This window comes from Molothrus aeneus, chromosome 3, assembly GCF_037042795.1.
Source record: "Molothrus aeneus isolate 106 chromosome 3, BPBGC_Maene_1.0, whole genome shotgun sequence".
NCBI lineage: Eukaryota > Metazoa > Chordata > Aves > Passeriformes > Icteridae > Molothrus > Molothrus aeneus.
Genome location: NC_089648.1, coordinates 48,056,115 through 48,078,889, shown reverse-complemented (window position 1 = coordinate 48,078,889; position 22,775 = coordinate 48,056,115). Strand labels below are relative to the sequence as shown.

Genomic DNA, 22,775 nt, shown 5'->3' with positions numbered 1-22,775 from the left:
GTTCTTGTAAAATTTCCAAGACTATTGCAGGAAAATGATTGGGCTATTTTGTGTTTACATATATATATTCTACTGTTGTGGCACTATGTGATGTGATTATTTAATAAAATATTTTTTTCACCTCCATTGCCTCATTACCCAGATGGAATTCACCCTGTTATTGGAGGGAAGGCTACTTAACTTGTGTTACAGAGGCCAAAAAAGATGCTGGTTCTATGACACTCTCCGAAAGGATTTGCCTCGTGGAACTTTTTCTGTAAGATGTCAACTCCTGAAGCCAGTAAAGCACTCTGCAGTAATCGAATAATCTATGTTAGCATCTTAGCATTACGTGACTAGATATTGTTTTGTCATTATATTCATACAGTTATAAACAGAAGCAAGATCAATTTGCATTTTGTTGTGTGAATTAATTGTGCAGCCGCCATCCCAGTGATTGAAATGAGTGTTACTTTTCAATAGCAGTAGAAGGCAATGGCAATGACATGACTGAGGTATTTTGCAAGCAGATAGATAGTTTGAGAGCATATCTTCTGAAACTCTGCATTTAGCTTCTGTCCATTTGTGGCTCTGGAAATCTCAGATGCACTAGCCTATAAACAATAAGCTTTCTTTCAGGTAGGAAGGTGTGTGGTCTCAATTTCAACCTGCTATCAGTGCATATATCTTGTAGATAGGTTGAAATTGAGACCACACACAAGCTGTTACTATAGTCAAACTAATATTTATGGTGTTGTTCATATTACTGTAAGCTCTGATCTTGCTAGTTGTTTAGTACAGCTGTGTTGGTCCTCAAATCTGTTTGATTTCAAACAACTCTAGCTTTTAAACACTTGAAAATAGTATATTTCCTTTTTGGCAGCAAGTGAAGTAGGTGTTCTGAACTACAGCATGGTTGTAAATAAAAACAGGTTTGCATAGTAATTACCTCACGTTGCCTTTTGGGTCTTCAAGTGAACTTATTTTCAAGATCTGAAAGACTTTAAAAAACTCTTCTCATGTATATTAAACTCCTAAATGCACGTAGGTACTGAAAAAGTGGAAAATATTTTCTGTTGTCCTGTAGTGGAGCCCCTTTTAAAGCTGCAGGGGGGGAGTGTTTCTCTGCTGGCCGCAGCCTGTGTCCCTGCGCTCGCTGTGGGACAGAGCGGTGCCCGTGACTCAGCTCTGCCGTGCGGGGAAGCCGCGCTCCCCGGGCCCGTGAATTGTCTGCCGCTGGCTCACTTTAATGTTCACACCGAAATGTTGCGACCCTTAACTTGAGGGCTCCATCTGCTTCCTGCCCTCGTCCCTGATGAATAGGGCAGGAATTGGCAGCAGTGTGGTCAGCTATGTGACCTCATTTGTGTGGCGTCTGGGTGGAGCGCCCTGATCTTCGCTGGGCTAGCAGCTGAGAAAGCGAATTGCAGTAATTCCCTGGCTGAGCCTTCCAGCGGGTGAAACCCGGGCTTGTGCTGCAGGGCAAGGAGATGCCTTCACTCCGACACTTGTTACGTGCGGAGATGGATTTCTGTCGAAGCGTTCAGAAAAGCAGCAAATGGTTCGAGGGTTCTCTGCAGAAATCGGGCAATGTGCTGTCCGAGTTCCGTGCGGTGCAGGGTGACAGTCAACAGCTTTGTCCTTGTGTCTGCCCAAATCATAGCTGTCACACAAGTGTGCACTGGCAGCCCTCGCTAATAATTGACAGTCAAAAGAGGATTCTGGATCCTTTGTGCAGATGGAAGCAGAGTGGTTGTATCTGTCTTGCTGAATTTCACTGCAGTGTGGATTTTGTGCTGTAGTTATGGCACAGCTCCTCTTTATTGAGATAGTGTTGCTCAGGGTTAACTATCCTGGGTCTGATTAACCCCAAATTAAGGCCTGTGATATGATATGCCAGCTTGGAGTGCATAGGTCCTATCTCTGCCCATTCCCTCTTGTGCTGGTGACTGGTTCTAGCCCAGTGCTTTTGTGAGGTTGCCCCGAGCTGTTCCCCAACATCACGGCTTCAGGACTGCCTGCCCTGGATTGAGAGAAAGCATCCTGCTTGGCCTTATGAGCTGCTGATGTGCAGCCTTTAATACTGTTTCTCTTTCTCTCAGCTGTACTTTCTACCCTGATAAAATTGTACAGCTCAATCATTTTAAGCTTCAGATTATTTTAGAAGGTTCTTAGCTGGTTTAATACCTTGTAATGCAAAATATTTTTAAAGCCATTCGTAAAACATTCTGTGCAGACTATTGAAATTAACTTCTGCTCCCAGCTCAGCTATAGTAAAATCAATATTTACTTGGCTTGTGTGACCAGAGTTGCCTTATATACAAGGAAAACATTTCCACTGCTGATTTTAAGGTAGCAAAGAGATAGTAAAGCTGTTACGTTCTGAAAGCAGAATAATAGATCCTCTCTAAAGCTACTTCTTTTCCTCCTGAAGTCCTTATGCAGGTTCTTTTGCCAAATTTTTCAGGCACACCCCTTTCTAAAAGGTTAGTTGCCATTTCTTCACTTCTAATGAAGAAAGCAAGTTATTACAATCTGTTTAGTTGCTGTAAATAATTGCGAACTTGGAATTGAATATTGGAAAGCTAATCTGTATAACTAAATGGCATCCAGTTTGTTTTTCTGGTTTTCTATAATGTAGGTTTTGCATTGTATTTTTTTACCAAACAATTTGCTACTAATTCTTGTTGTGGTTTTCCTTTCAGTGAATAAGTTGTAGGCTTTAGCTTACTGATGATAAATTGAGATTGAAGGATAATATGCTGATTCTTAGCCTTGTGTACAAGAAAGCCATAAAACTCTGTCACTTGATGTCTTACCGTCATTTCCATATCTGTTGCCATAAAATCTCATGCAAGCATTCCATATCTTATCTGCAAGCAGTAACTGCAGTAGCTTGAAAAAAAGTTCCAAGTGTGGGTTACACAGATAACTTTCCTGTGGGAACATGTCTCAACCTTTTGCTTAGTAGTCTTGAATGCAGGTAGAGTCTCCCACAATACTCAAGCTCATTTCTCATTAATAAAAGTGAGAGAAAAGGTAGTTGGTGAACTTGAGTATCAAATGATGGTGTACTTTGCTGTATTAAGCAAGCAGTAAATGTTCTGTACAGTTAAATGGAAGCAAGTATTTTATCCTTTCAGGTTTTGATCTGTGAACAGAACTGATTATAAAAAAATTGTTAGCAGAAAGACTTGCAAGTCCTAATACCTAGACAGAATTAAACCAATCACAGGATGCTTCTTGTGTTTTTAGTTTATTTTGATGCAGTTTCATTCCTGTCTCTAATATAGTTGTGGTATATTCTTGAAAATAATCAAACTGTCGGTTATTCCCACTTCAGTGCACAGTGCCAGCCTTCTGTTGGAAGTGCTTTTTGGTTTAAGTAATTTATTGGCCTGTCACTAAGGGGCGGGGGGGGAAAGCTTATTTTAACCAAATGGTTTTTTTAGGTTTGCATCTGAAAGAGAAACCAAGGCATTGCTGATAATGCAAGATGTTAACTTTCCAAGATATTTTGTTTTACAATGGATTAATATCAGAAAACAGTGCTATTTAACTCATTATTAGAATCCAATGATTTGTGTTATAGTGAGGAATACTATAAAAGACTTTATAGAGCATTCACCTTGCTTCTCTTTTTTTTTTTTTTGATGTATTTGGTGGCTTGTTTGGGTTTTTTTGTGTCTTCTATTGCTTTTGTTAAAGTAATAAAAATAACTCTTAAGAGTTTGTCCTCAGGAGTTGAGCTGGAATTATTTTATGGCCAGGTAAACTAGCTTGCTATCTTATTTGATATTCTTCTCTGAGCTAAGGGGTAAGATTTTTCTGTATAAATTGCTGCAATTGTGCCTTCTTGCAGTTAATACTGTCTTTCTCTGCATAACAAGTTTGCTGTTCAGCCCCTGTGGTGGGTTGACTTTGGTAGCTGCCAAATGCCCACCCACCTATGCCCTCACTCTCCTCTCAATTGGACAGAGGGAGAAAAATAACATTGAAGGCTCATGGGTTGAAATAAGGGTAGGGATATCACTTGCCAATTTGAACTGTGGACAAAACAGACTTGATTGAGGGGAATTTTTTTTAACTTACTGACAATTAGTAGAGGATAGGGTGAAACAAGAAGGAAAAATGAAAACACTTTCTACCTCCCTGTCTCTATTCTTCTCAATTTCACTCTTTAATTCCCAAATCCTTGCCACCCTTCCCCAATAGGAATGAAAAAGCTGGCTTATTTAAATTACATCTTCAACTGCAAAGTTTTTTGAGAGAAAAGCTGGAATTTCTTAGACACATGCAGTCAACTCTCAGCAAGAGTTTGAGCTTAAAAACCCTATGGTCCAAAAATTTTCAGATGGTAGAAATGGACTCTTGGTTTGAAACAAACTTAAATATATCTGAAAATAATTCTAAGTTTGGTTTAGCAAGTATATTAATGCTTGTGGGAGCAGGATTTGGATGACAGTGTGTCCTTGTGCCTGCCTTTATTGTGTGTGACTCTCAAACCTACACAAATGAAGCCCATGTTTGAGGCATACAGACTTGCTTTGAGTGCTTGCAGCATCTTGGAATGGTCCTGGCCAGCTGCTAAGCACGTGCAGTGTTCTGCTGCTTGTGATGGCATCAGCTGAAGGAGCCTGCAGGAGCAGTGAGGCTGGCTCACAGCCAGCATCAGCAGGAGCAGGGCGTGTTTGCTAGCCCCTTTTGCTGAAGTCCTGGGGCATGGTGTTCCTTATTCCTGAATGTGCCCTGTCTCCAGTCCCCTCTGCATGCTTGGTAGCTGTCACCCTCCAGAGGGATAGAGGGTGAGTCAGAACTCAGTGACAACATGTATAGTCTATCAGCCTTGTCCTGCTCAATATCCTTGAACATTATACACAGCAGAGTAATATCAGGTAAATAATTAGCTACTGTTTTGACAGTGTGAATGTGCTCTTTTTCTGTAAGATGGGAGACTAGCCAAAAAAATTTACTCTAGCCATTAAATGTAACACCCCAAAAAAATACCTCTAACAAACCCAAACAGAACCAAACAGATCTATATATACAAATTATCAGTGGCTGAAGGAATTATGAAAAATAAATGTTCTTCATCAGTTCAGTAGTTTAGCATACAGTCCTGCCAGGGCCACTGCTCCTTGTTCAATTCAAAAATGAATGTGACACTATAAATGAATCTCTAGCCATCCTATTTTTCATAGTGCAATCTGGGGGAGCAGAGCAAAATTGATGCTAGAGTTGGTAGAAGTTCCTGTAAAATGGTTCAAATAGTAACAGGTCTTGGGGAAATGCTCTACTGGCTTAGCACTAGCTCTTGAAGACTTTTGAGACAAATAGATAACCTTTGATTCTCTTGTTTTATTGTTGACTACTTTGCAGTGGAAGAGTGCTTTCTCATGTCTGATAAATCAAATAAGCTTTTTTCTTGTTTCTGTCTTTGCATATTCTTTCTCCTGTTGAGTTCTTGTGCCAGTATAAGTGAATTACTGCACCTTTGAAAGAAACAAACCAAGAGTGTAGTTAAGAAAGTTAAAGTTCCAAACCAGTGTCTTATGTTGTCAAAGAAACTGATTTTTTGGGGAAATCTCCCTGATATAGGTAAGTGACACGGTGTGTGTTTTTTAACTTTGCACAATTATGATTTTCCTGCTGCTGTGGTGGTTTCTTGTGTAACCTTCAGCTTTTCTCCTTTTGTTATGCTTAAATACCTCTTTGAAGTTATTTGATATCTTCCATTTCTCAGGCTTGTTTTATTTTTCTTGATCTTCTTATATTAAAACACTTCTGCATTTGTGTCTTAACTCTTCAGGTTTTGTCTTAACTGATACCTGCTTTCTGTCTACATCTTCCTCCTCCTCAAATGCTTTTCTGCTGTCCTGTGGTTTGGAGACTGACATGGTCCAGATTAAGAACTTGTGTCATAGTTGATAAAATAAATACAAACATGCATGTTTCATCCTTGGGCACTATTAGGCTTTCGTAATTCTTCCTTCTCTCCCAAGAATGAGTATCCTCATATACTGTTTTCTTGCATGGCCTCTTCTAATATGCTAAAATTAGAGAATAAAAGGTAGAAATTCAAGTTTTTCTTGACGATTTCCATGGTTTTTTTCTATAATGTTCATGTCTAAGAGGTACAGTATTACAACTGAGCAGCTGGAGTTGTGTGTCATCTTCTAATGCTCCCTTACTGAGCCCAAATTTCATTCTGCTTTTGAGGGATTAGAAGGTTGGTAGTCAGTATTAATTGCTTTTCCTTTTTGCACCCATGTAAAGACTTGAGGAATAACAGTGAAGTGTTGTCACATGAATAGAAAGAGTGGAACAATGTGACAAGACTAAAGTTTCTGAGCTTTTATTTGCTCAGTTTTTAGCAAGTTGTTGTTAATAATATATACTTATCTCTGCAGGGCTGCAGACAAGTCTTTCCCTCATGTAGAAGGTTATAATTAAATGCACCAAAATTGAAATATGCATAAAAGGTTGCTAAGTCATCTCTTAATTATGCTAATTCTTTTGAGAGCAAAAATCTTCACATATATTGCCTTTTTCCCTAGCCTCTTTAGAAGTCCACTCTGACTCTTCCTTTGCACTTTTCCCCTTTCACTCAGTTTTCACTTGTCATTTACAAAATTTGAGCCTTCTGTTTCTGAATAAACTGAAGTCTGCAAATGGTATTTTGTGAAGGCAGTCATGCCAATTCACGGTTGGACTCAAAAGATGCTGCAGGATAAAGCATGTCTGTATTGCCTTTTAAGCACTCCCAGAGCTCTTAGCTGGACTTAGTAACTTTGAGGGGGATCACAGGCAGTATTTAGCAGAATCATTCAATGAAAAAAAGAAGACTGCATTTTCTGGCCGCTTGAGTTACTCATCAATGTGAATTTTCATTTCCAAGCCTCTTGGACAGTGATGATGTCTCTTGTGCTGTTTGGGCAAGTAGCAGGTAGGTAGGGGATTGACATTTAGGATGCATTTGGTTCTGCTACACCAGCTTGCAGATGTCTGTACAGCTGCAGGAATTCTTTCCTTTCTCCTTTTGTGGTAGGCTTCATGAGCACTTGGCTTTTGTGAGGGATCATTCTTCTGCTTGTGTGTCAGGGGTGGACAGCCTGAAATATGAAATCTGTATTGCAGCTTGTTCCATGATCTTCAGACAGCAGTGTGTATGAGTTCATGTGCCCTTCTGTACATCCTTACTACTACGTCCCACTTCCTTTCTTCTTTCCAGCTTAAAAAGTTTTATTTCTTTTTTTGTGCTGCTGCTTTGCTATTGTGTTCTAGACAAGAAAATACTGTAATTGTAAGAGTTGCCTTAGTGTAGCAGTCCTGTGGAAAATTGGAAGTGGTAGTTGACACAGTGAAATTAGAGATCCTCAGGTATGAAGGTCTAATCTGTATTAGGCAAATTAAGCTTCTTATGTCATTGTGTCAGGGATGAAAATGGTGTTTGGGGTGTTTCTTAAAAATAATAAGTGGTTTTGTGATTTAGTTTTTAGGACTGTTGTCCAAAGGAACAAACAACTGTAGAAAAATCTTGTAATAACTTTAGTATTAAAACTATTAAAGGTTTTCAACTGTATTTATATTACAGTGGTTTAAGATGGTATGTTAAAGTGGGACAACTTAAAAGTTGTAGCAAATTTCATCAATCACATTACTTTTGGTTTTACCTTGTATGATGCAGGTGAAACTGTGAGAAATACTGAAATTATTTGCAATAGTTAGCAATGCAGAGTGTTGAAGGTAAACTTTTTTTGCTTTTTAATTTGTAGAAATGAATTTTAAAAATTGAGTTAAAAGTACTCTCTAGATGCGTTCCCCACTTTTTCCCCATATCAAATTTATAGTACACAAAGCTAAAGATTCAAAGGCAAGTCATATGACGACAGCAGCATCTTTAGGAGATGACCTTGTGATTTTGTTCTGTTTATTTGACCCTGTCCATACCACCTGTTCTTTCTGTGAAAGGTTATGTTTTAGTTTCGGAAATAAGAATCTGTCTTTTATTACCTTCATTGACGTGTTACATTTATCTGCATAACTGGAAGAGTGTGGAGTATGTTGCTGAGGTTTTTTTGACACTGAGCTTTATAGTTTGTGGTAAATTAAATGCATAATTTTATTGAGACTTTGAAATTCTTGTAAATGTGCACGGAGTCAATTTGTTGTAGCTTTCTCACTCAGAAGTTGTTGTAGTAGCTTTCTCACTCACAAAAAATAGAAAACTGGCTTCTCTGAACCCCTTTGGGGAACCACATGAGTTTTTCTTTTCTTTCATAGAGAGCTAGTCTCTTTGTATGCTTCGAGGAGTACATCTTTTCCTTACCCCATCTCTTTTCTCTCCCTCATTTGACCCTTTATTCTGAGCAATAGCAAATCAATATAGACCTTCACAAGTTGCTCAAATGTGTTGGAGCAGTTGGGCTTTGCTTCACCAGAGCTGTCTGGTACTTGGGAGTGTTTGCATGGGTAGGTCTGACAGAACTAATGTGTGCCTGGCTCTTTGGAGAGCTGGGCATGTGCAGAGAAGGTGCTGAGAGGTAACGTCAGACTGGGATGTTGTGCTGAACCCCAGTTTTAAGCACAGCTCTTGTTCTAGTTATGATTATAGCATGCATCTTGGGAGATTACTTGTTCAGTAGAACTGTTTGTAGCTAGAAATAATATTTGACACTACTTGCAAATAGCTTTTCTTCTGGGGTGGGGTGAGAGTGGGGGTGTCAAAGCATTAGAAGAATTTCCTCCTTGCCTTATATGAACCAGCAATGGTGACCTTATCCTGGCTTTTTCTGGGATGGTGGTTAAGGACTGATCTTAGTCTACTATGACACTGGAAAGTTATAAGTATTTTTGTTGATTAAAAGTGTCCTGAGTTGTTTCAAGATAAACCACTGAATTGAGGAAAAGAGTATTTTGCATTGCATCAAACGCTTTTGTCTGCTGCAGAGGCTGTACTTGGTATTTTGGTTTGCTATATAGCTTGTCTTTCTTGCTGGCAAAGAGTTGATCTCCCATGCAGTTCTCATCATTTCCTCATCATTGTATGTAAGGGTGTCCACAGGTAGATACCATGAGCTAATACTTCTTCCATAAGCACATCTTTAATGGTGAGTCCTCTAAAATACCTTGTTTTCACATTCTGGTTTAGAGTTCAGGGATCTCTTCAGCCATAAATTATATCCATCTTTTTGTGGACTCTTAATTCCATAAGCTTGTCTTGGCTTTTTTAGCCAGTTTATACTAGTGCCCTCATTTTTCTTGTTTCACTGGTGGTTATCATCATTTTGGTCCTCAGGCTAGCAACATACAGGGTGCAAGCTCTGTCCTTGCTGAGGCATAGACACCACCTGTCTGCTTCAGGGACATTGACCTTTGGCAGAGGGAAAAAAAAATATGAATCCTGAGCCTGCTTCTTGCCTGACTTAAGCACTGGGAAGGCATGCAAAAGAACCTTCTCTGAAAAAGCACCCAGGACAGGATTATACCTGTGAGTGTGACTGATCTACCGGAATAGTTGCCAGAGGCAGCAGTACTAATATGGCATGTAATTATCTGTTTTCATTAGGTGATTTTTTTTGTTGTTTAGCCATTTTCTACAAAGGTAAAGGTGATGTGTCAATTCCAAATTGTACACAAAACCACTTGAGATGTTAGAAAAACCACTTGAGATGTTAGAATGACAGAAATCAAACTCTACATTTGCGCAGGCTCTACCACAGTTCTCTTCAAAGCTTGTCATTAAAAAATAAAAACATGGAGAATGGGATGTGTGCATCTAATCCTTTGCCTAAACAAAGGGCAGCTGAAAGCCTATGGCTCAGGTTCTGCCAAAGGGTTGGTAGGCTTTGAACTTCGCTTGGTCTCCTTTTGACTGCTCTGTTGCTGTATTTTCATTGAATTGTACAACAGTTTGGGTTGGAAGGGCTCTTAAAGACCTTCTAGTTCCAAACTCCCTGTCATGGGCAGGGACATCTTCCGCTAGATGAGGTTGCTCAAAGCCCCATCTAATCTGGCTTGGACCATTTTCAGGGATGGGGCATGCACAGCTTCTCCGGGCAACATGTTCCAGTGCCTCACCACCCTTATAGCAAAGAATTGCTTCCTTAAATGCAATCTACATTTATTCTTTCCCTTTCAAACATTTACTCCTTGCCCTATCAATGTACTTCCTGATAGTCTCCCTCCCCATTTTTCTTGTAGCTCCCCTTTAAGTACTGGAAGGCTGCAATTCTCCCACTGAACAACCCTGGCACTCTCAGCCTGTCTTCATGGGAGAGCTGTTCCAGCCCTCAGATCATCTTTGAGGCCTCCTCTGGATCTGCTCCAAAAGGTCCTTGTCCTCCCTGTGCTGGGGGCCCCAGAGCTGGAAGCAGTACTCCAGGTGGAGTCTTATGAGAGCAGACTATCTTCTCCAGTTTTTCTCACACTATTGAGAGTGGTATATCCTTAAGGGTATATTGAAGTGGGAAATACTCTGTGGGCTCACACTGGTCGTCAGTGCTTGCTCGATTGCATAAATACCTGGTTTAATGTGTTCCAGATCTTTGTCCTGCAATTGCCAAGCAGAATTTATGTACTTTCAGAGCAGTTAATCAGGAGGGGGTTCAGCTTTGGGGACTAATTAATGACTAAGCCAGGGAAGGAAATGAGAGTTTAATTAGGATATAGGATTAGCAGTGCCTCAACTTACTGCTGTTCTGATCAAATGACAAAAGAAAATCTTATGTTTGCCAGAAGCCATAAGAAGGGACCATTCATAATACTTTACTCCAATTTCTCTTTTATTTTTTCTCCATTAAGATGTCTCACTAAAAACACCAAGTGGCTAAGACACCTTTATGACTCTTTCCTCTTACCTCTAGAAGAGGAACTGTAATTTTGTCATGAGCAAAATTCTCAAAGATTTGCTTAGCATTTTGGTTCTGCACAAAGGTGTAGAACCTTCCCCAGTGGTGCAATATTCCTTGGCCAGCAAAGGAATGTAACTAGGAAAGGAAATAATTTATCTCAATAATTGGACTTGCCCTTCACCTAATCTTCCTCACTAGGGCTGGATGGCCATATTAGGCATTTGGCATTCTTTGTGTTGGTCATGTGAAGCTAAAAGCAGGTGAACTTACAGTCACCATTTCTGTAGTGAACTTTCTGGATTATTTTAGGGATAGAAATGAGAGTATTTGGTGTAGCTTGCACTGACAAATATTGTGGATTTAAATTCTGTAGCTATCCTGTTTATTCTTTCTGCTTGCTTCTCCTTCGTCTTTAGAGCACTACTACACTATGTGACTTTTAGGAGCTTCCTTTAAATCTTCTATGTTTCAGGTTTCATCTTAGTAATAAGAGAGGTTAATAGGCTAAGGTAAATAATTTATAGGCATCAGTGAATGATCCTTGACAAAATAATGGAATAGCCAAAGAAGCTCAGACTTGGCCTTTCTAGAAACAAAATAAACAATTTCTGTTTTTTTAAACTTCCTTTGTCTATTTGATTTCTGTGAAGACTGAGCTTAACTTGGTTGTCAAGATTGGTATGCAACAGTTTCCCCCAGTTCTATCTTCCAAGTGTTGCCTGCCCAGGAATTTGTAAGGGTAGCATCACTTGGTATGAGTCTTAGTTGTGAAGAATTGAAATGTGCTAGTCAATTGTTATAAGCTGGACAGAAGTGTGTAGAAGCTTTGTTATGCAGTTTAAATTATTTAGCTTTTTACTAAACCATATTGCTAAGTGCTATGCTCATGTGCCCTTTGAATGCTTCTAGGGATGGTGATTCCAGCACCTCCCTGGGCAGCATGTTCTAATGCTTGACCACCCTTCCAGTGAAGAAGTTTTTCCTAATGTCTAACCTAAACCTCCCCTGGTGCAACTGGAGGCCATTGCCTCTTGCCCTGTCACTTCTTACCTGGGAGAAGAGACTGAACCCTACCTGCCTACACCCTCCTTTCAGGCAGTTGTAGAGAGTGATAAGGTCTCCCCTGACCCTCCTTTTCTCCAGGCTAAACACCTCCAGCTCCCTCAACTGCTCCTTAATAAGACTTGAGCTCTAAACACTTCACTCTTGCCATTCTCTGGACTCAGTCCTGCATCTCAATGTTCTTCTGGTAGTGTTGGGCCAAAAATTGGATACAGGATTTGAGGTGTGGTGTCATCAGTGCCAAGTACTGGGAGATGATCACTGCCCTGGACCTGCTGGCCACACTTTCTGACAGGCCAGGGTGCCATTACCTTCTTGGCTACCTGGGGATGCTGCTGGCAAGTTTGTGAAAAATCTTGCTTCCTTTCTCTGTAATTCCTTTAGACATGAACCTACTGCATGTTCTTGGATGTGTTCTCATTTTCTCAGTGCTGCTGATCCCACACCTGGAGTACTTGGTCCAGTTCTGGACTCCCCAGGACAGGAGAGATGAGAATATACTGGAGTGAGGGCCACGATATGATAAAGGGACTAGAGCATTTCTCCTGTGGGGAAAGACAGAGAGCTGGGACTGTTCAGCCAGAAGAAAAGGATCAGAATCCAAGGGATGCTACTGAAATTTATAAATATCTGAAAGGATTATGCAAAGAAGGTTGTTACGCTCCTCTGACTCCATTGAAAGGACAAGAGGGAAGGGGTGCAAACTGAAATACAGGAAACTCCATTTTTGTTGAAACCCTGTCTTGGGTTTTCAGAGAGGTTGTGAAATCTCTGTCACTGCAGATGTTAAAAATCTGACTGGACATGGCCTGGGGCAACCTGATTTCACTGGGGAGTTGGATTAGACAAATGATCTCCAAAGATGCCTCCTGGCCTCTACCATACTGTACTTTCTACAAAAACACTTCACTCAGAATTTTACTAAGCTTTCCAGAAACAATGCAAAAAGCAATGGGATTCACAGAGGTGAAAGCTTGCTTAATCCTTGAGGCATCCACATGAAATTGCCAGAAAACTTATATTGATATTACAGTGATTATAAGAGTCGCAAAATTGCCCTGGGTGTGTAAAATATACATGCTCATTGTTTTTGGTGTAGAAATCTTGTTCCAAGTGATAGTGTGTTAGGGCTTTGTAAGGATGCTTCTGTACCTTTTTTATTAATTTCTGAGTTATTATTGGAAAGTTTATTTTTTTATTGCCTTCCATAGATGAAATACAACTGCGCAAACAAGTGTTATTTTTTTTCCTCAGAACACATATGCTATTTCTTTGTCTTAAGGCTGGATTTCTAAGTACTGTCAGAGGTTTGACGCAATCAAACTGAGAAAGTTAACACCTTGCCTTTGCATAACTCAGCTGCTCAAGGTGTTATGTTATGATTGTTTTCTACACTGGACTGAACATTTAAACTCCATGGGGTTATGAATTCCATTTCTTTTTAAAAAACTGTAGTCTGCACACTGCTGTCACTGAAATGGGTCCTACATGGTCGGTATCCAGAGATGCTTGGTTAATTTCCTTTCAGAAACATCTGAATAGCCCTTGTGTAAATTTGAAAATGTTAACAGCATACAGTTTTTTGAAATCTGTTGATTAAATCGATTTTCACAAGGAAAGTGGGATACTCTTATTAGACTTGTCTTCCTGTCTTTTTTTTTTCCTGCACAACTAGTTCAACTTTTAGTAACTAGTGGAAGTTTAATCCAGTATTCGTAAACCTAATTGTGTGTTATAGAGCTAAGAAAGCAGCTAGAGGTTGTGTGAACATACCAGTCAAATATGCCAGCCAGCATGTGCATGTGAAGGGACAACCTGGGGCATACCCAGCTACCTGTAGCCTGTGCCTGTGTGCTGGGATGGGTTGGGAGATGCAGTGAGAGGCCAGATAAGATGTGGGCAGCAGCTGGCACTAATGGGGCATCCACTGATATGTGAGAGGCCAAGCATTCTTAGTCTTCAATTTAGGAAATTGGAGCATGTAGTTATATGTGGGAGCCAGGTATTACTATTTAAATCTCAGGAATTGGCTTCTGTTTGTGATTAGCTGTTGGCCTAGAGAGTTTTAGAAAGAAATGATGATAGAATCTAGGAATGTGGGTAAAACAGAGGCAGCTTTGAGGGGTGGATCAGGAAGGGCTTTACTATTTGGAGCAAAAAGACAGGGAGTGAGGAAAGTTTAGGATTGCAGCCTTTGGGTTGTTGGAAAAGAAAAATAGGAAAACTTCTGACTGAAAGAGTTGGGATAGAAGGGACACTGGAATATGAATGGGAAGAAAAATTTAGTGTTGTGAATAACTTTTCAGGCTACTGTCTTTACCTGCCTGTCACAGAGAACAAAATAACATTTCCTTTTGTACTGTGAGCATTGTTTCCTGAAGATGTTCAAACAAGGTTTTTTGTGATGTCTGCCTGATTTGAAACTCTGCCATAACTAGAAGAGAGCTACTTGCATATATACAGTTTATGGCTTGGCTTCCTTCTCTGTCCAAGCAATCTTGTTTACTTGTGCCTGTGCAGGGTGTCTGACATCTGTTGTCTCTGCTTCCTTTCTGATATGCAGAGGGGCTTGTGGGGATGGCTCTTCTGTTATGGAGAAGATTAAGCTAGTTGAGCACAGCAATCCCTCTGACCTTATATCCTGTGAATCACCTCCACAAGTGCAAGTGAGCCTAATAACAGTTCTAATTTGGGCAGAGAAAAAGGAGCAGATGGCTAACACCAACTTGTGGATTCTATTTTCTTTATAACCACTTAAAAATTCAAAGACCTAATCTGTGCTCATAACAAAACCAGCTGTAGTAAATCTAGTTTGTGATTTTATTTGTACTCATAAATTTACCTTGTCCTTTTTTCTTTAAGTGCTTTCCTGTTTGTTGCTTAGAAACATCTTCTTTGGCAAGAATTACCTGCCTTTCTTTTCTCTTTCCATGTGCTGGGCAGTTTGTGAAATATGTGCTCAAATGTATTTGTATTATATGTGAAAGCTTCACAGGGCTGTCTTGCAGTGGAAGCTGAAGCTGCTTGGTTTGACCTGCTGTTAGGGACCCATGGCAAGCTGTTGGAGTGACATGTGGGGTTTCTGGCTCTGGTGACCCTCTGGAGCAGCCTTGTGTACTGCCTGCAGTTCTGGAGCAGCCTCAGGACATTGCTTACAGCTCTTGGGTTTGCACTGTCATCCCATGAAAGCAGCAGGGTCACTGGCTGAGCAGCGTGGGCTGTCAGGCTCCGTGCTGAGCATTATTTCTGTCTCCTGAGAGCTTGGTTATCTATACCTCCCTTTTAATCATCATTCCAATGTGCTGAGACCACAGCGTGGCGTGTTAGGTTGCTTTTGTTGGGAGGTATGGAAACAGCTATTTTAATGTTCCTTCAGCTGTGAGGATGCCTTCCTCTAGGTTATCAGTTGCTGGGGGATTTTTTTGTTGTGAAGTAAACACAATTTAGCTTACAATTACAGTACACTTTGGTGAGGACCAGAGGGTGGTCCTCATTACTTGTCTATGGTGTCTTGTTTTTGGTGGTGTCTGCTGTTGGGAAACAGCAGGTAGTGAGAGGTGCATGACTTTTCTTTTTGCATAATTTTTTTTGGGGCTAATGCTTATATTCTATAGTTGTTACTTTTTTTTTTTTAATGTTAGATACACTATTAATATTACTCTACTTTTGCCCAACTGCTGAAGTTTGGAGAGAGAAGGAAAAGGAATGAGGGAAAGCTTTGTGCATACCACTGATTGCAGAAATTAAAATTGCAGCACAAAGGTGAAAGTTTACAAGCAAATTATGTGTTGCTGGAGCTATTTTTTTCTACCCTGGTGTTGCAAGAGAAGAGAGAATGGGCAGTACAATCTCAACTTTTGCTTTTCATTCCTTTAAAAAAATGAAACATCTTACCTTCCCCTTTTCCCCCCAATCCTTAAAAAAGGCCCAACCCAAAACCTGCTGATAAAGATTATTCTGTGTTGATAAAGTCAGGAGCCAGGACTCACAATGAACTCAGGGGTTCTTCTGTGAGCTTGGTGGTCACAAACTGGTGCTTCCTGGCTTTTTGCTTCTTGCTAACAGGGATAAAAACTGTGCTGATTTCGGTGCTCAAATTTTAGATGCTTATTTTGTGTCTTTTGCTATATGAATTAGTCTGAATTTGACAAAAAGATAGTTGTTTTCAAAAGGCTTTTTCTGTCCAGGAATATAAACCTTATCCCTCTTTTTGTTACTGTTGTCAGGGTTTCATGGGTGTGCAAGTCTTGAGAGGGGTGGTATCTACGATAGATACTCTCGATTGCCTAAAGGCTTAGGCAAAGGGATATTTCTAACTTGTTACATTCCAAGTGTCTTAATTGAAACCCACAGGCTAATTCCTTCTTTTATTTCTAAATTCCTTTGCTGAGAACCTAAATAACGAGGTGGTGAAGGCAAATTTAAGTCTTCAAATGTGAGATGACCCTTAGTAATGTATGCCGGAGTGGTTGGGCAATTTCTGTACTTTATTTGCCAATCAAGTCTATGCTTCTCCAGGGCATTTTCATTTTAGTGCTGTTCTGCCAGCTGTTTTGGGTGTGATAACTTCTGTCTTTGAAAAGCTAAATAATGCAGTTCTGTCTCGCAAGCATGTAACATGTTTTGGAGAAATAAGAAAACTCTCTTTCAGCATGAAACAGAGGTTGAGTAGAGGACAAACCACAATCCAGTGAGGCTTTTGTTTTTACCTCTATTTTTAGATAATTTTTGCTTTCCTTTTTGTTCTCCAACATGATATTCACAAGGTAATAGATTGGAGTTGAGCTGTGTTTTCAAGGTGCCCCAAACAAAGTTAAAGCACGGTGTTGTGGGTGGAGGTGTGTGAGGCTACAGAAGTGGCTGCTGGGGGCAGCTGAGTGCCAGGACACAGACTGGGCATCTGATCTCACAGGAGCCGGCTGTTCCAAGCACACTCCAGTTGGGTGGACATACATCATCTTGTGTAACAGAAGCAGGCATCTGGGATAGGAAGCTTTTCTCTCTTTTGTCATCACAAGAGTTTAATTTTGTGTGTGTTTAGGTTTGTTTTTATTTCCTCTTAAAGGAACAAACTGTTCTGACATTGTCCATTACTAGTCCATTAAGTGACTGGAGGGCAGGCAGAGAGAGGAAACAGTCAGTAGGTAATGAAGCAGAATTTGGCCCTGAGTCAGTCCTTGGCTTATATTGTCAGGCTGCAGCAGTGTGAAAGGAAACAAATGTTTTAGCAGCTTGGTGAATTTGTTTCTCGCTGGGCTGTAACTTGCTGACATTTTTAATGTCTTGTGTGAGAAGTTGACTGGCTGGATTACTGTGTGCTTCGCTCAATGGTGATATTGTTTTTTTTACTGAATGTGGCTAATTTGTTATCCGAATTAGAATGTCAGACTCCAGGGGTTAGCCTTACAAATTTGTAGGAATCTATAGAAAATTACTTTGAAGGATAAAATAACTTGTCAATGTTGTTATCCAAGCACCAGCATTTCAGTTTTTTTTTTTTTTCAGGAGTTTATAGGTGAAAGCTTGACAAAACTGTAGCTGTAACAGCTAGTTCCAGAGATGCTAGTTACAGAGGCTTTTGTAAAGCAAGCATAAGAGTAGAGTCTGACTGGCAAAGGTTGTCTATGGATTTTATAACTGACCAGGATGTTCTAGGAAGATGGGATTTGTGGGGGTTCTTATTCCTTGCTTAAGAAATAGAAAGGATGCACTGCTCCTTAGGGGATAGTAGGGGTACATACATTCATATTCTTTCATTCACCAAATCTTTTATCAAGACTAAGTAGTTTGTAATTATCAAAAATGTGGGTTTTTGTTGTCATCTTATTGCAAAGCTCCCATACGTTCTTGAAGATTTCTCACGGGCATCTCCTCATAGCACTGACTCCTTCTTCACAGCACAGCCAACAAACTCCAACTCTCCCCTCACCCAGCTAACCCACTCTTTTGTAGCACTTGTCTTCTTACTGGACACAGCTGTGGCCTGTTAAGGGCAGGTCTGTTCCTAATCTTTGGTGATCAGTACAGCTGCAACTCCTCAGGGGTGAGACTACCTTCTGCACTATCTTTATTTTCTTACATTGTATCCCCCCACAAGTTTTGGTGGATGTTTTTCCTTCCCCTTCCTAGAAAACCCTCTTTTTTGAAAAGAGAGAAAAGGGGCTGGATTTTTAGTAAGTGCTGTGTGTGCTACTGCAGCACACCTAGCAGGAGCACTGCCACAAGCTGGACTATGGTGGTGGGGAGGAGCTGTAAGAGCAAGGCTGCTGAGGTAGTCCTGGCAGGCTGGAGCTAGGGAATGCTGAGGAGAGCTGTCACCTCCTGCCATGTGTGTGCTCGGGAAGGGGCTGAACCCTCCAAGAGTGGGGTTTGTAGAGCTCCTACTGCACAGGATTTATAAATGCAGGACCCTTTTTAAAACTGTTGCTCTCCTTTAACAAGTCATACAACTGGTTTTGGCCTCTCTGTTCTTTGTCTTTATCATGCTAAGGAGCAATGCTGTTAAAAGAATGTGATACCTTAAACTGTGGTATTACTCTTCATTCTCACAGATGCTTAAGGAAGGAAAAAGGCAGATGGAGCCTTGGGAAACCATCATGGTACATAGGGGTGTAGTTGGGGGTGTTGGCACAAAAGGGGCAGACTGGTTAGTGAACGATATTTAGAAAGAAAATATGTTTAAATCTCGCTATGTTCAATACAAACAGTATTTGAAGTTACAGCTAATGGAAAACATTGCTCCAACAGCGGCAGTTGGACCAATCTAGTCCATTCCTGTGTCTTAAAAGGAAAAAAAGGAAACAGACTTGTAGGGGGAAAAAGGATTAAATGTATTATTTTTAAAAAATTTTTTGAGTTTCATATTGTCTGTCAGGCTGCTGTGAGATGGATACTTAGGATCTAGCAGGAAGTTACTTGGTTCTGTCTTTGATGGTAAGGAGCTGTATGCCACTTAGGGGAAAAGACGGTTAACAAAGTGTCTTAGGTAATTATACTCCCCTGAAACAACACCTTGAGTTTCAGCATTCTGAGCATGGCGTGCTATAGCTATCTTGAAGCTTGCTCAGAAAAATTTTTTCAGTTATTGTGCTTTGATGTTTGGTTGAGCTTGAGGTGTGACTCAAGAGTAGGGTCTGTTGGATTAGCTTTAGCTGCCAAAGAGGAGAGGCATGGAAGGGTGAAACAATGGCTCCTGACATGCACCCTTGTGTCCTAAGCAGGTTTTTTAGCTGTAGCCCAGAAGAAGCCCAGAACTAAGGTTTTAATTAGATGGATATGAACAGTTTCATACAGCTTAAGTTTTTCAACTGTCATGACACTTCATTTCTTATTGATGTGACTTCTTTTATTTGGACTGAGCTCTAGCCACTATTCTTTGCTGTTAGGTAAAACATACCTGGTTGTTGGTTTCTTTCTGTGTGTAACAGCTTTTTGGCTAGATATGAGATGTGACTACATGGATAGTGTCAGCTTCTGTATTAGGCCAGAAATTAGAAATGTTCAGGTTATCTATATAAATCTTCTGGTTGTATTGTCGTTTTAAAATTTATTTTTTTAATATCTGGATTTTATAGATGAAATTGTACAACAGTCTCAATTGCTGCTGAGATATATGATCTTGTAAGTGGTGCTTTTTAATCATAATCTAATATTGCTTCAGACTGCATAAATTTTCATGATTACGTGAAGTAGAAAATTTGAGTTGCAATCAGGCTTTTTCTATGGCTTCATTCCAAGTGCAGGGACAGTTAGTCTGAAAACCATCGTGGTTTGCTGCTTGGTGGAATGGATTCTGGAAAAATTGATGCCAGCTGCCACCAAGAGGTTCTGCAAGAGAGCATTCCAGTCAGCAGTGTGTTGTGGTTACCTGAAAGGTATCTCAAGATTGGTCTGCCAAGAAGCTGATGGAGTCTTGAAGGGCTCTTGGAGACTCCTGATTCAGGCTGCAGCTGTCCAACAGTTTGCCTGGTGTAAGGCACTGACTGCCCTGGCTGTGGTTTGTGCAGGGCTTTGGAGGTTGAAGCCTTTGACAAGTTGCATGTGTGTATTTTCTTGTCCGTGGCAAGCAGACCTGTAAATCCATACTGGGTGAACCTCCCTAGTCTAGTCTGGTTGTCAGCAGTTATTTCACTGTCATTTAAGTACAGGTGATGAAGCACAGGCTCCCCTTTAGCAGTGCTCAGTGCAATTTACCCAAGATGTGTCCTGTGATACAGGCAGGAGTGTCTGTCCTGTGCTGGAAGTGACTCACCCTGGTTTAGTGGGATAGGCTCTGTAAAATTGCAGGTGACTCCTAAATGTCTTCCTTAGGCATCCTGGGAAGCTGCCTTCTCTCTGCCCAGCTGGAGGCCACTGCTCCTCCCTCTGCTCTGACTTACAGGCACTTCCCTGCCCTTCTTCCTTGTCCTGCTGGCTCCTTCTGTCTGTCTCACAGACCCTAGGTGATGGTACTTTGGTGTCACACCAGCAGGGCATCTGAAGCGAAGCCTGCTGAGCCCTTGCCACACCTTGGCTGAACTTGTCTGTGACTGATCACTAACACTCTTCTGAACTCAGGTGCAAAAGTAGGCTGAGGGTGGGTAAGGCTGCCAGTGCTTCAAGGGTTGTCCCAGCAGCTTTGCTACCACAGAGGCTATTATCTGCATCAGAAGCTTGAGTAAGGGCCTCAGCACCTTTTGGAGTAATGCATTCAGGCAAAAAGGTGTTGACAAAGTCTGTTAATTAAAAGCCCATGGTTTCGTAGGTTGTTTTTCACCAGATGGGAAGCTTGTGAACTTTATGCATCAGGAACCCGCTTGGGAAGTGCTGTGAGGCTGATTCTAATGCAAAGGAGCTGCTGTGGTTACTAGCAAAGGCAAAGCATTTGTGTGCTCTGGAAGTACTAAAGTGTTGTGGATGGTTGTACAGCTTTATTGATAGAGAAGACAAAAAAATTCTCCCATGTCTCAGGACAGGATTTAATGTGACCTGTATTGAACAATCTAGGATTAAGAAGAATGCAACTTCACTCATTGTTTTCTTATTCTCTTTCTCCAGATGAACACAATGATGTACAGAAAAAAACCTTTACAAAATGGATAAATGCTCGGTTTTCCAAGGTAATGTTAGTTTGGATGTACTACTTAATTTTGTTTGGTTCACTGTTTAGAATAATTTTGGTTAAATATACTTTGGTTTTTCTCTTGTTGAATACTCCTAGTAAAATGTCAGTGAAAACAGATAAAATAGTGCAGTGTTTGTTCCCTCAATTTCCTCCTGAACATCTGTATCAAATGTTTATTTGATACTATATTTTAAGAAAAAATGAAAGATTCTATTTGTTAATATATCAAATAGTTATTTGCATGAGCATATCTGTTTGGTTTTGTTTAGTTTTGGTTTAGTTTATATGCAATTTTCAGAGTGCATTGCAGCAGATTTTGAACCTTCATCACTGTGTTTATTCTGTTGCTGAGTCAGCTTTACTCACTCTGCAAACCTCTAGTTGAAGCCACCTGGTGTTGCTACTTGAGCCTTGACTGAAATTTTATATAATTACTTGCTCATTTTGAATTTTCCTTGGATCTCATGGTATATAGTTCTCATTTAAATTCTCTTTACTGGCTTGAAACTTATTGAGGATCTTCCATGGTTTGGGATGATAAAGGAAGTGACGTTTGCTTTGGAATGCTATTTAAAGCCTGCTTTTTACACTGTTCTGCTGATAGGGAAAAAAGACAGTTTGCCCAGGAATATAAGTGTCTGTGGAAATTTTTCCTGCTTCATGGTTCGAATTTGTGAAAGAATCTGGAATATTATCAGGGAAAACTCATGTTTTTTTTCTGCCTAGTGTGGTGCTGCAAATGGGGCAACTACTATTTTGCATGCTCTTACTGAAAAGTGGCATACGTGTGAAATCCTGAAAGCAGATATAAAGGTTTGGTGGTGTTGTTGGTTTTTGGGTTTGTTTTTTGTTTTTTTTTTTTTTTTAATAAAGCTGCAACAATGCTTTAGCAATGAATGGCTGCTTCTGGAGTGCTGCCCTTCTGAAGTTCTTGATCAGTAATGTAAGGAATTTTTACCTTCCTTTCCTTCCTGTGCAACAGGACACTGGGCAATGCAAGGCTTGTGGCCTTGGTTGAATCATTCTGGCTTGGGTTTGTTTTGGTTGAAAGCTGATATCCTGCACTCTTCATCCAATGCATTCTTGGCTAGTTTGCTCTTTAGAGGAGGAATGTGTGTGGGTAGCTGGTTGCTCTACGCTCAGCTTTCGACTGCTGCCCAGAGGAGTGGTGGTTCTGGAGAAGGAGTAGTAGGCAGGGCAGGATCATGTAAGGAAAGAAAATGTGGTGAGAAAGAAAGGACTGACTGTAGTCATGTAGCTGGCATAGAGATGGCATGGACATGGAAATGACAGTGATTCTGAGAATGAATGACAGTCATACTGAGAATGTGCCGGGTGACTCATCTGTGAGTGCTGTAGACAGTGTATTGAAGAAGGTAGAATTATTTTCAGTCATTCTGCTTGTAGTCTCATGGATGTACCTTATACAGCATCTTTCCTTCTATACTGCACAATCAGACAGATCTTGCTAAACTCCTGGATTTCCCAGGTGCAGGGTATGGTCAGATACTCACAGGATTCGAAGTAACTGTAGCTTTGTAACTCTGTAACTTCATGGCCCATTAAACACCTGAAGCTATGAAAGCCTTGCTAATGATTAAAGAGACTCCTATAAAAGGACATACTCCCAACTGCTGCATGTCCAATTCAAACTTAAGCATGGCTATTTTGGCATGACAAGACACAGATTTATTAAGACTGGCATGTTCAAATTGCAAGGAAAATGATGGTGTTAAGTAGAAATCACTTCATGTAAGGAAGTCTAGTTTCAACTGTAC

At 40.5% G+C, this 22,775-nt stretch overlaps 1 protein-coding gene across 1 annotated transcript in view; it reads left to right on the top strand.

Moving 5' to 3' along the window:
- UTRN (utrophin) overlaps positions 1 to 22,775 on the top strand; it is a 341,520-nt gene that overhangs the window by 36,482 nt on the left and 282,263 nt on the right. Inside the window, exon 3 of the mRNA XM_066546847.1 lies at positions 20,931 to 20,992. Within this exon, the coding sequence (XP_066402944.1) occupies positions 20,931 to 20,992 (62 nt within the window). The remainder of the gene's footprint in view (positions 1 to 20,930; positions 20,993 to 22,775) is intronic.